Here is an 18,193-nt window from a genome sequence, read left to right as displayed (position 1 = left end):
CGGATGCCCCCCTCCAACCCCCTAGCAGAGGGGGCTGCAGCCCCTCAGGTGTGGGGCCACCTCCCCAGGGTCCCCAGAAAAAGGATTTCAAAGGGACAGGTAGGATTTGGAGGCGACGGTGAGCTGGCACGTGCCGGAGCGAGATCGGATTGCCGCTGTTTCACCCCGAGCGCCCACTCCCGCCGCCGCCGCCGAAGAGCAGAGCCCTGCACTCACACCGCGGCAGGGCTAGCAGCCTCCGCTTTATTCATCGCGCCCTGAGAGTCCGAGGGAGCTGCTGCCGGAGGAGGAGTGCCACAGGGAGGGCAGCAGCATCAGTGTTTTCCACAGGGCCCCGTGGCCCTCCTCTGCTCCAGGGGATGGGGAGGGAGAAGGAGGCCCCCCTGTCAGCGGGGTGGCTCAAAGAGGTACTCCAGGTCTGGCTGCCACAGCCTCTGCTCCCTCTTCTTGTTCTTGGCAAACTCCCTCAGCATGACCATCACGTCATTCTCGAACTCCGGCGGCGTGGGCTTTGCTTCTGCCGTAAGAACAGGAAGGGGCAGCATGAGAACGGCTCCATCCCATCCCGAAGCACCCAGTACCACGCTCGCCCCACCAAGCCCAGCTCCCGCAGCCCGGCGCGGTAACGGTTCCCCGGCGTTGGAGCGGGCAGGGCGACAGGCAGCCGCACCGTACCTGTGGCCCAGTAGTAAATGTCCCAGTCGTTGCTGGGCTCGTTGATGAGCCGGTCGTAGAGGTTCAGCTGCCGCTCGCTCATGTGGTTCAGGTTCTCCTTTGCAAAGAGGCTGGAGAGACGACGGTCGAGGATGAGTGCGGGTGAGTGGAGGAAGAGCTTGGCCCAGCTCTGTCCACGGTGCCAGAAGATGCGGAGGAGCTGGGTGCAAGGTGACCCACCTCCTGCCCTAAGCCCCAGCCTGCTCTGCGTTAACCACTACTTCAGTGCCGAAACCCGACTGCCCTCGCCTCCTCCATACATCCCAGAAATTATATACGTCCTTCCCAAAGCGTTTTGGCTCAGCCATCAGCTAGGAACTTCCTCCAGAGCTCTCACCTCCGGCTCTGCTCCATCCTGCCCAGCAGCGGCACTAACCATGGCATCCTATGCAAGCAAAGCTCTTGTGGTGATTTATTCAACAGGTCAACCTTCTATCTGCCTTCTATCTTCTAAGCCACGTCACATCTCCTTAGGTTTTGTGTTATGGCTGTGCACTACCCCACCAAACTCCTTCCTGCAACGCTTGGGGCTCTTCCCCGTTAATTAAAAACCTGTGACGTCTTTAGGGAGCTGAACTACACAGCAGCTACGCTTGCCCCGACTGGCCTTCCTCCCTCACCTCTGCAGGGCTGATGTTATCTCTCCTGTAAAGTACAAGACATCCCTGCCAGCCCCTATCTGCAGGGGACAAACTGTCAGGGTGCTGTGGGGAAGGACAGAGGGCCTGACAGCAGGGAGACAGGCCAGCAGCGGAGGGTGGCTGAGAAGCTGGGGGGGAGGACGGGCACCCTGTGCCTCACCTGAGCAGGATGCAGTTCTCCAGCATCCCCCTCTTCCGGCTCTCGTACAGCAGCCGGGCTCGCTTGGTCTGCAGCGGCTCGTCAGGACGCTCCTGCCAGGGGGGCAAGGGGATCTCCAGCACGTCCTTCCCCGAGTCCTTTGGGGAGTCCCCGCGGTAGCCACGCTGTGAGCCCACGAGCCCCAGAACGTGCCGGCACAGAGCGCGCCCGGGCAGGGAGCGGAGCTGCGAAAGGGACACGGGCAGCATGGGGGACATCAGGCCTGGCTGCTCCGGCATGACGGGGAGACCCCCAGCACACACACAGTCCCCCCAACTCTGCTAGCCATGAACCCCGCCATCCCATCCCCCCAGACCCTGCTGCCCCTAAACCCCCATAAACCCCTCAATGCCCTCCTACCCCGACCCCTCTGTAACCCCCCAGACCCTGCTGCCCCCAACCCCCCTTAATCACCCCATAATTCCCCCATAACCCGCCATGCCCTGCTACTCCTAACCCACCCAAAATCCCCTCATGCCCTGCTGTCTCTAAAATGCCCGTAATCCCTCCATGCCCTGCTGCCCCCGGCCCTCCATCACTGCCCCCCCCCCCCAATGCCCTGTTGCCCCCGGCCCCCCAATCCCACCCCCCCAGGCCCTACTACATTCCCATCCCATACTCCCCACCACCCGACCCTGCTGCTCCCAGGGTTCCCTGCCTCTCCCAGCCCCTTGGCTCTCCACAGGCACCCCCCGCCTCCAGTAACGCCCCCGCCTCCCCTCACCCTGGCGGCCGCCATAGCCCCGCACAGCCCCTCTAGCCCCGGTCCGGGCCGCTCTGTGACAGCGGGCGGCCCGACTCGATGGGAGGGGAAGGGCGGGCCGGAAGGGGCGGGCCCCGAACCGGAAGGGGCGTGGCTTGGCGCGGCGGCGCTGGCGGTGGCGGTGAGCGCGGTTGGCGCGCGCGCTCGGGGCCTGCTGGCGGTAACGGGCGGGGCCGGGGGTGGGGGGGGAAACATCGGACCGGGGAGGGGGACACCGGAACCCCTCGGCCCCCCGGGACCCCTCAGCCCACCCCTTCCCCGGCCCCCGCCGCTCGGTAGGGGCGGGCCGCGCCGGGCCGATATGGCGGTCTCGCCCCCGGTGGCGGAGGGGTGGGGGGGAGTTTGGGGCGGAGGGGTCCCTCCGAAACCTCACCCGTGGGGAGGGGTTGCCTGTGGGGAGAGGTTCACCTGGGAAGGGTCGGGGTTGGGGGGGGTCAGTGCCCTTGGGTTGGGGGTCCGGGGGGTTCGGGGGGGGGGGGCGGCGCCGCCCGCTGGGGAGGGGCGGGAGGGATGTGGTTGTTCCCTGAGGGGGGAGGTTGTTGCCTTCAGGGGTCGGTCAGGTGTGGGGGGAAAGGGTTCGCGTTGCCCCACGGGAGTATCTCTCAGGGAGGGGAATGCGAGGTGGGGTTGACCCCCGGGGTGGGTCTCGATCGGGGGGTGAGGGGCTGCGGTGGCCCCCGGGGAAGGCTTGGCTGGGGCCGTGGGTCCCTCTGGGGAGTGGAGGCACAGCGCTATAGAGAGAGGTGGGGGGACTCAGGGGGTCCCCAGTGCGTTGCTCATCCCCTGTTCCCCCTCACCCCACTGCAGTGCACCTTACGTCTTCCTGCTTCGCCCCGGTCCCAGCCCGGGTTCCTGTTCCCGTCTCTGGAACTATGTCCGAGGGGGTGGATCTGATTGATATCTACGCCGACGAGGAGTTCAACCAGGTGAGCAACGCGTCCGGCCGTGGGGCTGGGGCTGCAGAGCCCCCTGTTCTGGGGGAGAGCGCCGTAACCGGCATCAGCCAACCCCTTGAAGATGTGACCAGGAAGGGGTGGTCCAGTGCTGGAGAGTCCCCGTGGGGAACAGAGGGCTGGGACCATTCCGAAATCCTGGTGGCTGCCATCTCGAGCCATGAATAAAGGGTTTTTCCGGCAGGTTTTGCCAGAGGTTCAACGTGTGGATGGTCACAAAGAAGGGGAGGCAGGGTTTGGACCAGAACATTTGCTGGGGCAGCGACAAGCAGGGATCGAAGGGGATGGTTGCAGCCTGGTTGGGAAAATGAGAAATCCAGACTGGAAGAGGCGCTGCCGGGGAAGTGCACGGTGAGGAGATCCAGAGCACCAAAGCCGCGGCAGGGACTCGCTGCGGTTGGACAGGTGCCTGTGCGCTGGCTCTCCCACCCTGGAGCTGCTGGGACCCGCAGGAAGAAGCGACGGAGAAGGAGGGGGGCGCGTAGCTGTTAGAGCAGCAGATTTTAGAGAGTTTGGGGATTCAGGAGAGCAGCTGTGAACACAGACGTTAGAAGATTAAAAATGGTCGCAGAAAGCCCGTGGAGGAAAGTTGGCCTGCGCTGGAGGGTGAGTTGCGTGAACTGGAAATGAAACATGCGGAGGAAGGAATCACCGTGAGCTCCCAGAGGGCTGAAGAGGAGCTGAGGGTGATAAACCCTTTGTTCTGTGGAGGCGGGAGGTTATCAGGTGGGAATATGCCGTGGGTTAGACCTTCAGGGAAGAGCGGAAACGGTGCTAACTGCCTCGGAGCCGAGGGGACTGCAAGGTGCTTTCCAGCTTCCTTGGAAGAAGTGGGAGTTCTCCACTGAGAGCGGTTGCCTTGGAGAAGGGTTGAAGCCAGGTCTGACATTGCCAAAATAACGGGAGCTTTGCTAGAAAGGTGAGTGGCAAAGCAAACAGCTGTGCTGCCTGTAGCAGCTGGGCAGCCCTGCTGGGACTCCCTCCGAGTCTGAAATATCGCTTCCTGCATCCTTCCTGTAAAACTCCCGGAATAAACCTGATTCCTCATGTATTAAACGATCTAGAACTGTGCTGGGACCAAATGGAACTGCTCTGGCTGAGGAACAGCCTCGATGCATGTGTTTTCGTGCAATTCACGTTTAACAGTACTGGGGAAATGGGTGTACCTGGACTTGGGAGCGGAAGGGAGAGCTGGAAAGCTGCGGGAGTAAGGATGGAAGGTGCAGATGAAGAAAACGCGTGGAGGTTGCTGGGATGGAGTTTAGAAATGCAGAGAATAAGCAGGAAACTTCGTTTAAGGCAATTACTGTGAAAGCCAAAGTGAAACAGTGAAAGCGGACGTGGTATCTGCTGGCTGGAGAAGAGCTGCGATGTTGGCGGGTGTGAGTTGGAATGTCTATAATGTCTCGGAGGACAACCGAGGAGCAACAAACAGGTGGGAGGACTTAATGGGAGAGCTCTGCTGCTGCTTCCCAGGTGCTCTGCAGGGACGGCCCGGCACTGCCTGGCCTGCATGTGCCTGCTGACGGGCTTTTCCACAAAGGCTCGGCCCTCGGGAGGCCTGGAGCAGGAACGGTGACAAGAGCAGTGGCTTGAGTTGACGCAGCAAAGTCTGCTGGGGAGCTGAGAGGGTCTTTGCGTCCGGTCTGGTCTGGGTCAAGTCTCGGGGATCTTTGGAGTAAAGAAGTTAAGCAGCGTTGAGAGGAGGATGGAGCAAGCCTGGCTGCACAGCGGGAAATGGCGAGGAATGATTTAACCGGAGGGTTTGGGGGACAGGACACAAAGCATCTTTGACACGGCCGAGTAGATGGAGGCTTCTTAGAGCTGGAAGTGATTACAAAGCCCGCCAACTCCAGCATCTTGTTTGCCTCAGGCCAGGAAGAAACCCAGAGTTAATCTGTGGGCGCCGCCGCGTGTGGGATGAAAGCGCGGTGGGAAGGTGCCTTGGCTGCTCCGCGGTCCCTGTGGCACGCCAGGGACGCCAACGTGGTTCCAAACCCCACAGCACACGTGGTAATTACCGCCGACGGTGCCCGGCTTCATCCCTGCGCACCTCACGAGGCGTCGCGTGTGGCTTCAGAGCCGAGTCGGGGTTCGAATGGCGGTGACGGTGTTCGCCGCGGGTGATGCGAGAAGCCTCTCGCTACCGCGCGTTGCGAGCGATGGTCTGCAAATTCAGTGTGGCAGAACGGGCTGTGAGCGCTTGGGCTGCGAGTACTTCGACACCATCTTCCCATCGGGCTGTTAGTTTTTAAAGGAGAGCGTCAAAAACAGAACGGACCCAGAGGATCTCTAAACACTCCTAAGCTGAAGCATCCCCTAAGTAGGATAACCGAGGGCTTCCCAGAAATTCCTCCTCTTGCCCCCTATTTTTATTCTCGACTTTCTGAAACTTCCAGGCAGAAATCTTCCAGCCTTGGGCCATGTCCAAAGGCACTTGGTGGAGGTAGGAGCGTGGGAGGTGGATTAAACAAACGGTTGAGCTGTTTGGAGAATGAGTGCAGAAATACTGCTCCCTGTCAAAATTCTTGTAACCTTTTTATCAGCTCTGCGGCTGAAACAGCCGGATGCGAAAGTGACGACTTGCCTTAGAAATAGACTTTGCTGTCAAAGAGAGTCTGGGGGAAAATGGCTTGATTTTTATAGTTCCCTTTGAGAGCCGTGCGCCGATCACCCTTCCCCATCTCCCCGGAGCTCACAAAGGGCTGTGTTGTATGTCTGCCGTTCCCTGACCGTCACAGTGTAGGGGATTTAACCGCCTCGTGCTATCTCTAGCAGATGATGTTGTCCGAACTGCCTTTGAAGTCCTAGAATTAAAAATCTGGGAGCAGAGCCTGTGGTTTTTGTGCTGCACAGGACCTGTGCATTGCTCCCGTGGGACAGATACTAACGTAGTAATTTGTAGCGTGAAATGATGCTTGGCGCACGCTGAATCCGGGTGAGCAATTAGTCTGAAGATCCGTAGTAAACACAGCGCTCGCTGTACACTCCAAATTAAATATAGCCCGGAACAGAGTGGGAATTGGAAGGCAGATCTAGGACACTTGAGTTCGCAGCTCAGAAGCTTCCTCGGCGGCTGGTTCGTGCTGTGAAAGGCTGCGCTGCCAAGGGGAAAGGAGATGGTGTGTGTGCAGCCGGCGTGTGTAGCTCCTGCCCTGAAGAGGGCTCTGCTGGCCCAAAAACGAGTGAGCTTGCGGTGGCGTATCCGAGGCGAGCGGGCTCTGAGGGTGGGTGTGCAACCCCCAGGCTGGACTTGTTGCGAAGCGTGTGCCCGCCAAGGCGCAGAGGCTCGTCCGTCGAGGCTGTTTGGTTTTCCACCACTGAACCCTTGCCCTTGCGTGCTTACAAAAGATGAGCTTCTTCCTGGTAGCCTCCCAGAGCGGCAAGCTGCGTCTTGCCCCGCTGCTCAGGACGGCTGACATCCTAGCAAGGCAGTCCTCTGCTCACGCGGGGCGTGTGCTGGAGCCCAGCAGAGGAAAAGCAAAAGGCTCGTAGTTGAAGTTGCGGGGAGGAAAATCAAGCCAGTGCAAGTCACCAGTGGGCTAAAGCCTCGTGGTTTGGCTTCCTGGAGTATTCCTTCCTTCTCCACCTCCTTCCGTGTAAAAAATGCTCCAGGGTTATGTCGAGCATTGCAAAGCAGAGCCCATCGCCCCGTTTTTGGATCACTGGTAATCCTCATTGCTGGGGAAGGGAGATGTTGATCCCGTTGCTGCGGAGCTTGCATTAATGCTTGGCCGGTCGGAGAGCTGGGCAGCTGGACTGGAGACGTGCAAGAGGGATTTCCACGCTGCCCAGGAGGAAGAGCAGATGCCGTGGTGGATTGCATGAGCGAGGGGTGGTCGTAAGCCTGGGGCAGGGTGTGTTTTTGCAGGGCGGTGGAGTAGCGAGGAAGAGCAGTGCGGTGCTGAGAGGGATCTGCTGGGCCGGGGCGGGGAGCGCAGGGAGTTGTTGTTGCGAAAATAAGGCTCTGAAAGAGGACACACCACTGCGGCATGCCACTGAGGGGAGGGGACAGGGCTCCGGGCAAGCGGAGCTGGCTCGTGGGAGATAACAGGCACCGGATCTGTTTGCTTCATTCATGGCAGTGATTCACCGCCTTCTAACTGCGAACAGGAGCAAGACAGAGTGGTTTGGGTGCTAAACCTTTGGACTCGGCTTGTGTTGCCTCAGAAGAGCTCGTGTGTGCCGGCTCCCGGTGAATTGGGATGACCGGTTTGCAAACTGGAAAGGAGGCTTCCTAACCTCCATGGTCATTTATCCGCGGTCCCCGGTACGGTGCAGGCACCTGTGGCAGTGTGGCACCGTGAGATGACTTTTAAGCGTTTCCTGTGGTGGTTGGTGTTTGGTTTCTCCTGGACAGTTGGTGCTGGGGGGTGTTGGAGGACTCCAGTGGAACAGGGAAGTCCTCCAGACCCCCGTTTAGGCTCTTAACAGCCCATGGGTCCCTTCCCGAGCTGTGGTTTCACCCCTGGGGTCTCCCCTCAGTGGAGGTGCTCACGGTGTCTCCCCTCGCAGGACTCTGAGTTCAGTAATGCTGATCAGATGGACCTGTACGACGACGTGTTAGCAGCCAGCTCGCAGCCCCCTGAAAGCCGTACCAGCAGCTCAGAGGCACCCCCAGAGATCCGCCAGGAACCGTCTCCCAAGCCCAACAGCAAATCTCCTGCCATCCTGTACACGTACAGCGGGCTGCGCAACAAGAGGGCTGCCGTCTACGTGGGCAGCTTCTCCTGGGTGAGTGGGATTGCTGCCTGGCTGTGCTTGCCTGCCGTGGGGGTTCTCCAGACCACCTGTGTGGGCAGTTTGGGTCTCCTGTGGTGCATACGCAGGTGGGGGTCCTCCAGAGAAACCCCCAAGGGGCTGCAGGGCTCTTTGGGGGTGCTGTTCCTCCTCAGTCCATGCTGACCCAGTGCCCCAAGCTGGGTCGTGAGCTGGGCTTGACCTTGTGATCCTTAGGGAAAAGGGATTTATTGCCTTGAGGGGCTTCAGATCCAGTCTGGGGCGAGAGACCAGTGGCCTCCCTTGCACCAGTCACTGCTCCCGCCTGGCTCTGCCTTCGTGGGGGCTGCGCGGGCGAGACCCCCTCTCCCGTTGGCGGATATGGGGTCATCTCTGGGAAGGCTCTGCCTTGCCCAGAGAACAGAGACACTTCTGGTAGCCATGCCTGGGGCCTGTTTCAGACTCGAGGTTGATTTTAAACTCCCTGTAGGGGCTCTGAGGGTGTCTGTGCCCTGCCCCAGCCCCCTGAGCCTGGGTTAGCAGGGGGACACCGGGGCTTGCGAAGGGCTGCGTGAGCTGATGCCAGACTTTCCCCTCTTCCCCTCAGTGGACAACTGACCAGCAGCTGATCCAGACCATCCGCTCGGTTGGTGTCTACGACGTAGTGGAGCTGAAATTCGCAGAGAACCGAGCCAATGGCCAGTCAAAAGGGTGAGAGCCGAGAGGGAATGGGGGAGCCAGGCCCTCATGGCCACATCCTCTGTGTTGGGGGGAGTGAGGGGGCAGCTGGTGCTTTTCCTGGCTGGCACAGGTGTTGCACAGCCCGCCTGGAGCTGGGATAGTAAAGCAGAGGCTCCCAAATGACATGGGAAAGGGAGGAGGGGACATGGAACACCGGGCTGGGTTGAGCTGCCAGGGAAGGCAGCAGGAGGTGGTGCTGGGTGGATGGATGGAGCCCTGCGGGGCTTGACAGGGGGTCCCTATCCCCTGCCGGGGGGGAAACTGCTCAGGACTGGCTCTTGCTGGCTGACTGCCGGGCTTTCCCGCAGGTACGCAGAGGTGGTGGTCGCCTCTGAGAACTCGGTCCACAAACTGCTGGAGCTCCTGCCTGGCAAAATCCTCAATGGGGATAAGGTGGAGGTGAGGCTGGCAACCCGGCAGAACCTGTCACAGTTCGAGGCGCAGGCTCGCAAACGTGAGTGAGGCGAAGGCACGCCGCGGGTGGGGGGCCTCCGTGCTGCGCGGCAGCTCCCGCGGGCCCCGCAGAGTCCCAGCAGAGCTGTCAGGCCAAACCCACTGAGACCTCGGGGTGGGGGGACACTGCCAGGAGTCTCTGGGGGTTGTTTCCTATTGCTGCTGAGTCTGATTAGATCCTGACCCGAGTCTTTATGATCCCCTTTTAGGTGCTCACACACTGCGAAGATCCCTCGTAGCCTCCTCCTCCTCCTCTCCAAACTGAATGGGCTTAAGCTCTTCAGCCTATCAACATAGCTAAGACCCTCCATATCTATTAGTAGCTCTTCTCTGGATCTCCTCCAGAATTTGTCCATCCCTGCGGAGGTAAGGTGCCCAACACTGGACACAGTATTCCAGCTGGGGCCTGGCCGTGGGCTTTCTACAATGGCAATAGGTGGTCCTCGCCTCACTCCGCAGCGATGTGACGCCCCAGCCCCGTGCCGGGGGGCTCCGCGGAGCCGCAGGGACTGTCTTGGCAGGAGCGTGTATGAGGAGGTCTTGGCCAGCTGTGGTCATTGTAGATCCCGTGGCTCGTTTCACGCAAGGAAAAGCCCTTCTTTCTAAGAGCCCTGGCCGAGTTGCAGTGGGGTAGCTGTGACCTTTGCACCCTCCCTTCAGCTCCAGGGCCCGGCGGTGATCTGCTGCTTGGCAGCACTGTGCGCTGTTAGACCGCGTCCCGACCTGCCCTCGCGTTTCGGTGGAGCAGGGCGTGTTCCCTTCTCCCACCCCTCGCCTCACCGGGCACGGGGAGGCTGAGTTTCAGCCTGCCCGCAGGGGCCTCGCCACCGGCACGGCTGAGCTCGCGTGAGCCCTTGCCGCTGGCTCAGCAGTGCTGGCGCCCAAACGATGCTCTGCTTGATGGCCGTCAGAGCGGCAGTGCCCGGCGGGGAGCCATGGCTCCCCCGAGGGGCTCGGGCAGAGTCAGCGTCCTCTGTCGTACCTCTCCCTGTCTCATCCTCGAATCCTCTTTGGACACAGCAGGGGTTCCTGTCCATCTCTTTGAGGGCAGTCGGGCACCAAGTTTTCCTTCCTCCAGTAGCTCCGTTGCTGTCGGCACTTGGGTTCTGTCCCCTCGTGTTCCTCCACGCTCAGCCCTTTCTGAGCCCGTGTGCGGATCGCAGGCTCTCTGGGTTGTTTAACGTCTTCGGGGACTCGGGACCCAGTGACCTCTCTGCTGGGAACTTTCCACCATTTCTTGTGGCTTTTCACTTCTGTCCCTGTAACCCGCTTGCTCGGCGGCTTCCGCAGAGCCACGCTGGCCGAGAGCGAGCGTCCTCGGGGCGCTGTGTGGGCAGCCGGGGTCTTGCTGGAGAGCTGGTACCCTCTTCGAGGCACGTGGAAACGGAGGCTACATTTGGCTGGCTGGATCTTTCTCTGGGCACCTTGAGCTCTCCCAAGGCCTGACCTCACGGGGCTGAGGGAGAGGATGGTCCTCACGCTGGTTGCTGCGGGTGGGGAGGAAGAGGAGGAGGAGGAGGTCTCCGAGAGCTGGAGGTCATCTGGCTGCGACTCATGGCTCTTTCCCGTACCGCTTGCAGGTGTGCCGCCGAGAGCCCACTCCCGGGACTCCGTGGACTCGGTAGACGGCCGCGCCACGCCGACGGAGAATGCCTTGCCACCTGCCCGCGTGGAGAAACCCCCCTCCGTCCTGCCTTTCTTCAACCGCCCCCCTGCTGCCCTGCCCCTCATGGGGCTGCCCCCACCACCAATGCCGCCCCCGCCACCCCTTTCCTCCGGCTTCGGCGTCCCCCCACCCCCGCCTGGCATCCACTACCAGCATCTCATGCCCCCGCCGCCTCGACTGCCCCCGCACCTGGCTGTGCCACCCCCGGGGGCTGTGCCCCCTGCCCTGCACCTCAACCCCGCCTTCTTCCCCCCACCCAACGCGGCCCTGGGTCCTCCACCGGACACCTACGGCAAGGCCATGGCCCCCTACAACCACAGCAGGTGAGACGGGGCGGTGGGGGAGCGCGCCGCGTGCCGCTCGGGACCGAATCGGAGGCGGGGGGCCACGCTGACCCCCTGCCTGTGCCTCCTGTGCAGCCGGGAGCTCGGGCCGCCGCCTCCCCCTGTGAGCGAAGTGGAGTTTGAGGAGATCATGAACAGGAACCGGGCGATCTCCAGCAGCGCCATTTCGAAGGCAGTGTCTGGCGCCAGCGCAGGTAATGGCAACTGTGTCCCCGCGCGCCCCTCCCTGTGTGTCCCCCCCCCAGACCCCATCCCGCGGCGGGTCCGCATCCCTCAGCCCCGCTCTGCTCCCGCAGGCGATTACAGCGACGCCATCGAGACCCTCCTCACGGCCATCGCCGTCATCAAGCAGTCCCGCGTCGCAAACGACGAGCGATGCCGCGTCCTCCTCTCCTCCCTCAAAGACTGTCTGCACGGCATCGAAGCCAAGTCCTACAGCACGGGCGCCAGCAGCAGCTCCTCCAGGTACCGACGGGCTCGGAGCTGCGTGGGGGTGGCTTCCTTGCGCCCCATCTTGGGGCTTTGCTCGCTGACTCTGTCCCCAGCCTGGCGAGATCCTGCCCAGAGGTGACGAAAAGCTTTTTTTCTTCTTTTCCCCCAGGAAAAGACACCGATCTCGGGAGCGTTCTCCCAGCCGGTCCCGCGAAAGCAGCCGGCGACACCGGGACCTGCTCCACAGCGAGGATCGGCACGAGGACTATTTCCAGGAGCGGAACCGGGAGCACGAGCGACATCGGGACAGGGACAGAGAGAGGGACCGGCACCACTGAGATAGGTGAGCTGGTGCCGTGCCGTCGGCGTGGGGTCTCAGGGGTCCTCCTCGAGGAGCTGAGGCGGTGGGAAGGCTGCTGGGCGCTGCTCTGACTGCTCCTCTCATCTCTCCCCCCCGCAGGAATTTGGCAGTAAGTGGTTTTTAATGGACTCGTATCTCCTCACCTCGACCAGGACTGCGTGATCGAGGCCGCTCCGCCACCCCCAGCCCCTTCCCTGCCACCCCCAGCTCTCTCCGGGCACCCAAGGAAAGCTGTGCCGTGCCCCGGCGGGACTCCCACCGACACCTCGTGGCCTTGGGGCCTGAGCTCTTGCCCGCGCTCGCCGCTTCCCGGGGAGGGGCAGGGAGCCGGGGAACGCCTGCACCCGGGCCACCCTGCTCCGTTCCGTGGACACTCGGACCCAAAGAGAAATGGTGCTTTTTTTTTCCATGGAGGGAGGTTTGTGAGCCCTTTCCTCTCCGGGGGTGGCTGGAGGGGATGGATTGCTCCCCATGTCATGAGGCGCTGGGGCTTGGAGGCGTGTGGCTCCTGACCCTGTGCCTGGGTTCGCCGGAAGCGGTATGGGGTCTGCTGCCATGTACCATGCCCTCACCTCATCTGGGGACACTCCTGTCCCCGTCATCCCAGCGTGGGGCTCCTCCGTTCCCCACTCTGACAGAGCATGGCCGATCCTCTCCACAGGCCTGCTTGCCCCCCTTCACCCTCTCTGCTCTGCCTGGGGACTTGGGGGGCCGGAGCTGGGCCAGGGGTCACCCCCTCCCTCTGCCCCGACTTTCCTCGCCGCAGCGGCATCGCCACCTCTGCGCTCGTCTCCCAGACAGCAGCTCTGGCTGCCGAGCGCCGGCGGGGACCTGCACGGAGCCGGCTTTTCCCGCGGCGCCTTCCTTGTTTTAGAGGAAGCGGAAGAGGCAGAGCGTGGCAGGGCAGGCTGCGACCCCCCCCGTCTGGCTGCCCTCGGGGACCACCTGTCCCCCACAGGTGCCGGCGGCTTCCCCTTTCCTGTCCCTGCGTCCCCCGGCTGCCCTTCCCTAACAGGCGGCGCAGTGGTTCGCGTGTGGTAGCAGCTCGGCTGTGTCACACGGGTCAGAACAGGGGTGACAGGGAGCACCTCCGGGCTGTGGGGACCTGCACGGATCCCTCCAGCAGGAGAGGGAGAGCCCAGGAGGGTCAGGGTGAGCTGAGGAGACACACAGGGTGACTTCCAGGGCGGGTGCCAGCCCAGCTGGGCAGTGTTGCCCTCTGAACTGTTGCTGGTCAGGAGAAACCTGGCTCTGGAGGTCTTTTTAGGGTGAAATCACAGAAACAAAAAAAAAAAAACAACCCATCTTGTAAAGTACCATGAGGTGCCGGCTTAGCGGGTGAATGCCGGGGGGAGCGCTCGGTGGGAGAGTTCTGTTTTTTACTTAACGACACAAATTTTTAGTTTTCTTTCCAAATAGTGGGGAAAAGTGCAGAGCAAAACCCCTATTAACCACCCAGCGAGGCGCTGCCCCTCCTGCTCCCAGTGACTAGATTTGTTTGTCTTTCTGATAGGTTGGAAATTGTGTAATAAACTTGATGACATTGTCAATCTTTTATATGGCGCTGGAGGGCTCTTCTGTCGCGTTTCCGCCTTACGATGGTCTTTTAGGTAATGGGTGGGAGTGTTTCAGGGCCACTGCGGGGGAGGGAATGGCAGCACTTGGGGACCAGTGGGCACCAGAGTGGGGACTCTGTGTCCGCTGTCCCTGACCCTCATCATCCTCTGACACTTGTGAGGGGCTCCTGTGGCCCCCCAGGGCAGCGCGGTAGGGCAGCGGTGCAGTGCTGGAAGCTCCTGAGTGCTTCAAGCCCAGCCTGCTGCCCCAGGGGAAGCCACATGCCCAGGCACCAGGTAAAAATAATTATTTATTGGAAAATAGTGAATTATTCAGAGAAGGCAGTAGAAAAAAAAAAAAACATAATAATTCTCCGTACCTCGAACTGACCTGCGTGTCACAAGCCCTGGGGGCCGCGTCCTGGGTGGCAGCGGGTTGGGTGCTGCCCGGCAGGTCGCTCGTATTGCTGTGGGTGAAGTGGAGAGCAGGCAGGGTGGAGATCTCCCCTGCCTGGGGCTGCCTGCAGGTGGGGACTGCCTGCTGGGCCACCGGCGTGGGCCTGGCACCCCACGCTGCGGGCTGGGAGGCGGAGCCGGGGCCGCTGGCTCCCGGCCGCCTCGCGTACCTGTGCCGCTCCATGCCTGGTCCTTCGGTGTGGCGCGGGGTCTCAGTACGAATCCACGCTGCGAAGAAAGAAAGGGGGACACGTTGGTGCCAAACTGCCAGCTCCTACAATGCCCCGGCGTTACCCAGCTCCCTGCACGGCGTGGAGGGGCAGCGGTACCTGGAGAAGGAGACCAGCGCGAGGACACCCAGCAGCAGCTCCATGGCGTAGAAGAGCAGGAGGATGGCGTTGAGGATGGCTTCCAGGCGCAGGGCATAGGTCTGCAGCAGCAGGTAATAAGCTGCCATCACGGCCGCCGGGATGGTCAGGGCCAGGCTGATGGAGAGCGGCACCTTCCGTTGGCACAGGTTGCCCTTGGACCCTGTGGGGCACACGGTTAGGGGGGTGTCCCCCAGGGCTCTGCAGTGGGGGGGACACAATAAACAGCACCACCATGGTCCCAGCTCTGCTCCAGCAGTTCCTGGAGGGGTTTGGTGTCACAGAATCATTAAGGTTAGAAAAGACCTTGGTCTTTGGACAATAGTTTTGGTCTTTTGGGACACCACAATGACGGCTGGACTTGCTGATCCTAGAGGTCTTTTCCAACCTTAATGATTCTATGACCTCTTAAGATCAAGTCCAATTCCCAACCCAGCACCCCCAGGCCTCCTAAACCATGTCCCCACGTGCCACGTCTACATGTTGTTTCAACACCCCCAGGGATGGCAGCTCCACCACCTCTCTGGGCAGCCTGTTCCAGTGCCTGTCCGCTCTACAGAAATGTTTCCTAATATCCAATCTAAATCTCTCCAACCTAGTCGCCCCGGGGGATGCTGCCCCCGCCCCTCTGTCCCGAGGACTTACCAAAGAAGATGCGGGTGGCCTCAGTGCCGAGGTAGAGGAAGAGCAGCGCCACATCCAGCAGCAGGTTGGTTAAGGGGTACGGCAGCAGCAGCACTGCGGGCACAGCCACCGGCCCCCCTCAGAGCCTGCACCCACGGCCTACACTGGGCCTCAGGGCGGGGGGCTGCTGCCATCGGGAGGGCCGGAGGGACCCCGGGACGGGGGGCTCACCCTTGTACACGAAGATGAAGGCTTCCAGGAGGAAGTAGGTAGCGCTGTACCAGCCGTTGAGGAAAAGCAAGACCTGTAGCGGTGCTGAGGAGCGCTGGCGGCCTGTGGGAGGAAGGCGGCGGGGGGTGGGGGCACGGCCCGGCCTCAGCGCCGCTCCCCGACCGCGCTGAACCCCGCTCCAGCCCCCCCACCGAGCCCCGGCCTAGTCCCGGTGCCACCCTAAGCCCCGGTCCCGTTACCCCGTTACCCGCCGCGCCCCGCACTCACTCCTGGGCGCCATCTTCCATCTCCATGGGAACCGCCGCTCCCGGGAGCCCTGCGCGGGAAAGCGCCCGGCCGCTCTCTCCTCCCCGTCTCTATGGCTCAGGAGGACTGGGCCGGGAAGCCGCGGGTTCGAGTCCCGCACGCGGCCGGAGGGGCGGGCGGGGGGCCCTGGCTGTACCCCTCCCCAGTCCCCGGTTCTGCCTCCCTTCCTACTAGGCCAAGGATCCCACGGTGCAAGCTGGGAACAGCCCCATTCTGCGGCTGCAAACGCAGTGCTGAGCTGGCCGGGGCCAGGGTATGGCTGCGGGCATGGCCGGCCGCTGTCACTGCGAGGAAGGGGATGCCGGGGTGGGGGCCCAGGGCGCACAGATACCAGGCAGCCACTCGAAAACACAGCCAATTTATTTCTTTACTGTTTACAAAAACACTCAAGTCCCAACAGGGGCTGTAGCACCGGGACGGACCTTCCCATGGTGCAGCCGGGATGCGCGGCAAGTGTCCCACCGATTCCCGGCATCCGCACGAGCTGTGCCAGCGCCGGTCTCGGGGAGGAAGAAGAGGAAGGTGGCTGAGCTGCAGCCATCCCCAATGAGGCCTGTGAGGTGCAGAGAGACAGCGGGAGATGGCGGGTAGCCAAGGAGGGAGACGGTGGGTCACCCAGAGTCCGAGGGGCACCATCAGCCCCGGAACTGTGCAAATTCCTTGCGGAGCCAAAGCGAGTCCTGGTAGAAAAGCGGGTCGCCCAGGTGCACCGCCGTCCTCTTGTAGAAGTAACAGTAGAGCACAGCGGCTGCGGGAGGGAAGGGGTGAGGGTGGGCCCTCCACCTTCACCCCCAAAGGCTCCCCAGATGGAGCAGGACACCACCAGGGACCCTGCGAACATGAGCCCTTACCCAGGCGCTGGAAAACAAAAAGGGTCTGGAGGCCTTCGGTCCACATGAAGCGGCTGGAGTCCCGCCACCGCAGGTTCTGAGGCAGACAGACAGACAGGAGCCAGGAATAACCCATGTGTCAGTTTGGGGGCAGCACACCGTACCTCTGGCTCCCTCAGCCTGGTGTGCAGCACCCCCCCACCCCAAAGGTTAATCAGCTCAGGGGATTTATCCAGCAAGCCAGGACCTATTCTAGCTTCAGACTTCAGATCCTTGCAAAATCCCCGTCAATCCCCCCTGCACGGATGGCGTGGGCAGCACTGGTGCGGCTCCCTGCTCCTGCGACCCGGCGTGGGTGGCCCCTGGCATGGCTCTAAGCACTGCCCCTGCAGCAGTGGGCTGGGGACAGACCCTCGCTCAGTGGCTGAAGGGGGGGTGGGAGCTCGATGTGGTGCCCAGGAGCTGGGGAGGGGGTGTGGGCCGCTCCTTCGGTGGCTGGGGCAGGGGCCAGGGGGAGTTTAGTCAGGGGAGAGAAGGGTAACACGCTGCCTGGACAGAGCCAGGACCCCTGATGGCACTCAGTGCCGCCCAACGCCAGCAGAAAGGGGACTGCCCTCAGGCTCGGAGCACTGGTGTTTGCTGGGGATTAATCCCAGGTAAAGCAGGAACCGCTGTCACGGACTTCAGCGGGGATTACCCCAGCGCAGGCTTCTGTGCCAGCACCGAGCTGGAGCTGCTGGGCTCCCCATGGGGAAAGAGGATTTTCCAGTAGGTCATGGTAGATCTGTGGCCTTCCTCTCGTGGGAGAGGGACTGAAGGGAGCAGTGGGCCATGGCTAGCAAAGCAAGCAGACCCCATGCTGCCCACCCTTGGGAGAAGCCGGCAGCCCCCAGCCCACCCCACCCTACCATAACCCAGACGTGGAAGGAGATGCTGAGTGCCAGGTAGGCCGCCGACAGCAGGATGGTCCCCTTGAACTTGTGGAAGAGGAGGTTGACCAATCCGGCCTGGAAGACGAAGGTGTTGAAGAACATGAGGAAGATGATGATGACGTTGAAGAGAATAGCGATGTCCTGGATGCTGCAGGAGAGAGACGCAGTGAGACCCCAGCCCTCCCGTCCCACCGCGCCATCCACTTCGCACCCCTGGCGCTCACATGAAGAGGATGAGCTGGACGGCGGGGGCCGTGCGGAGAAGCTCCGAGAAGGAGTTGACAAACAGGTCGTAGAAAAGCAGGAGGAACTGCACGAACAGCACCAGGCTGTAGTTGCTGGTTTGGAGCATCTTCCTTCTGCGGGGTTTGGTGTTCTCAGCCCCGGCATCCCCAGTGGCAGAGCCAGCTCATGGTCCGGAGCTGAGGGGCTCAGCGTCGCCTCTCCCTACAGCGGGACCTGGTAGGGGGAGCGGAGGTTTTGTTTGGCAGGTGGGACGCATCCCCCCACACCTCACAAACTTCCTCTGCCACAAAACCCAAAGGAAGGTCAAACCAACAGCAGCTCCTGCCAGTTTCCAGCACACCAATGCAGACCCGTGCTGGGCTCTCACGAATAAGCTTTCTTCCCTCTCTTGTCACCACGCAGCAGGCTCTGGTTTGGTCTTTCTCTCCCACCCTCCAGCCTCACAGCAGCCCTCGTCCCAGGAAACCACGGGGAAGAAATTCAGAGATGAGGGAGATGTGCAAATCCCAGGGAGCAGCGTCCAGACAGGTTATTCACACCTCTCACTCTGGACAAACCCAAAAGTTGCCAACGGCTCTGTGGGCAACGCTGAGCAAGCCACGCTATGGGGACAGGTTTGGGCAGTGTCCCAGCATCGCCCCACCCCAGGACTGCACAC

General features: G+C 61.7%; 4 protein-coding genes across 8 annotated transcripts in view; 1 reads left to right on the top strand and 3 right to left on the bottom strand.

The window, feature by feature from the left end:
- Nucleotides 1-18,193, bottom strand: part of TMEM138 (transmembrane protein 138) — an 83,880-nt gene that overhangs the window by 64,963 nt on the left and 724 nt on the right. Inside the window, exons 2-5 of one of the 2 annotated variants that reach the window (XM_064453066.1) lie at nt 17,514-17,748; nt 17,266-17,437; nt 16,379-16,454; nt 15,870-16,275 (exon numbers count right to left, since the gene is read on the bottom strand). In XM_064453066.1, the coding sequence (XP_064309136.1) occupies nt 16,163-16,275; nt 16,379-16,454; nt 17,266-17,437; nt 17,514-17,641 (489 nt within the window). In that variant the 5' untranslated portion in view covers nt 17,642-17,748 and the 3' untranslated portion in view covers nt 15,870-16,162. Of the gene's footprint in view, nt 1-15,869; nt 16,276-16,378; nt 16,455-17,265; nt 17,438-17,513; nt 17,749-18,193 lie in introns of those variants that run through there. The other variant, XM_064453067.1, reaches the window with a different exon arrangement.
- Nucleotides 222-2,406, bottom strand: SDHAF2 (succinate dehydrogenase complex assembly factor 2). 2 transcript variants are annotated; one of them, XM_064453065.1, is made up of 4 exons: nt 2,279-2,406; nt 1,516-1,739; nt 676-785; nt 222-517 (listed from the first exon to the last, which is right to left on the bottom strand). In XM_064453065.1, the coding sequence occupies exons 1-4, from the start codon at nt 2,291-2,293 to the stop codon at nt 387-389; spliced, it is 480 nt and encodes a 159-aa protein (XP_064309135.1). In that variant the 5' UTR covers nt 2,294-2,406; the 3' UTR covers nt 222-386. The 2 variants fall into 2 exon arrangements, with proteins under 2 accessions (XP_064309135.1, XP_064309133.1); XM_064453063.1 differs by lacking the exon at nt 2,279-2,406 and having other exon boundaries at nt 1,516-1,808.
- CPSF7 (cleavage and polyadenylation specific factor 7) lies at nt 2,387-13,543 on the top strand. Of its 2 annotated transcripts, none has more exons than XM_064453036.1 (10): nt 2,387-2,438; nt 3,125-3,243; nt 7,786-8,004; nt 8,597-8,700; nt 9,039-9,184; nt 10,764-11,172; nt 11,269-11,387; nt 11,490-11,658; nt 11,795-11,968; nt 12,086-13,543. In XM_064453036.1, exons 2-9 carry the CDS (start codon nt 3,190-3,192, stop codon nt 11,961-11,963), a joined length of 1,389 nt encoding a protein of 462 aa, XP_064309106.1. In that variant the 5' UTR covers nt 2,387-2,438; nt 3,125-3,189; the 3' UTR covers nt 11,964-11,968; nt 12,086-13,543. The 2 variants fall into 2 exon arrangements, with proteins under 2 accessions (XP_064309106.1, XP_064309105.1); XM_064453035.1 differs by having other exon boundaries at nt 2,397-2,477.
- On the bottom strand, nt 13,836-15,550 carry TMEM216 (transmembrane protein 216). 2 transcript variants are annotated; one of them, XM_064453070.1, is made up of 6 exons: nt 15,489-15,550; nt 15,222-15,323; nt 15,012-15,104; nt 14,328-14,529; nt 14,169-14,226; nt 13,836-14,009 (listed from the first exon to the last, which is right to left on the bottom strand). In XM_064453070.1, the coding sequence occupies exons 1-5, from the start codon at nt 15,499-15,501 to the stop codon at nt 14,211-14,213; spliced, it is 426 nt and encodes a 141-aa protein (XP_064309140.1). In that variant the 5' UTR covers nt 15,502-15,550; the 3' UTR covers nt 13,836-14,009; nt 14,169-14,210. The 2 variants fall into 2 exon arrangements, with proteins under 2 accessions (XP_064309140.1, XP_064309139.1); XM_064453069.1 differs by having other exon boundaries at nt 13,836-14,226.

The sequence above is a fragment of the Phalacrocorax carbo genome, chromosome 5 (assembly GCF_963921805.1).
Source record: "Phalacrocorax carbo chromosome 5, bPhaCar2.1, whole genome shotgun sequence".
Taxonomy (NCBI): domain Eukaryota; kingdom Metazoa; phylum Chordata; class Aves; order Suliformes; family Phalacrocoracidae; genus Phalacrocorax; species Phalacrocorax carbo.
Note: the sequence above shows the minus strand (reverse complement) of the source record. Positions and strands in the feature narration are given on the sequence as shown.

Bases quoted from the DNA above. Each gene is read 5' to 3' on its own strand.
- SDHAF2 (XM_064453063.1), bottom strand. From the start codon at position 1,793: ATGCCGGAGCAGCCAGGCCTGATGTCCCCCATGCTGCCCGTGTCCCTT. The intron at 786-1,515 runs GTGAGGCACAGG...TCGTCTCTCCAG, and splicing joins GAGAACTGCATCCTGCTCAG to CCTCTTTGCAAAGGAGAACC. The intron at 518-675 runs GTACGGTGCGGC...TTCTTACGGCAG, and splicing joins CATTTACTACTGGGCCACAG to AAGCAAAGCCCACGCCGCCG.
- CPSF7 (XM_064453036.1), top strand. From the start codon at position 3,190: ATGTCCGAGGGGGTGGATCTGATTGATATCTACGCCGACGAGGAGTTC. The intron at 3,244-7,785 runs GTGAGCAACGCG...CTCCCCTCGCAG, and splicing joins CCGACGAGGAGTTCAACCAG to GACTCTGAGTTCAGTAATGC. The intron at 11,388-11,489 runs GTAATGGCAACT...CTGCTCCCGCAG, and splicing joins AGTGTCTGGCGCCAGCGCAG to GCGATTACAGCGACGCCATC.
- TMEM216 (XM_064453069.1), bottom strand. The intron at 15,105-15,221 runs GTGAGCCCCCCG...CTGTGCCCGCAG, and splicing joins CTTCATCTTCGTGTACAAGG to TGCTGCTGCTGCCGTACCCC. The intron at 14,530-15,011 runs GTAAGTCCTCGG...TGTGCCCCACAG, and splicing joins GGCCACCCGCATCTTCTTTG to GGTCCAAGGGCAACCTGTGC.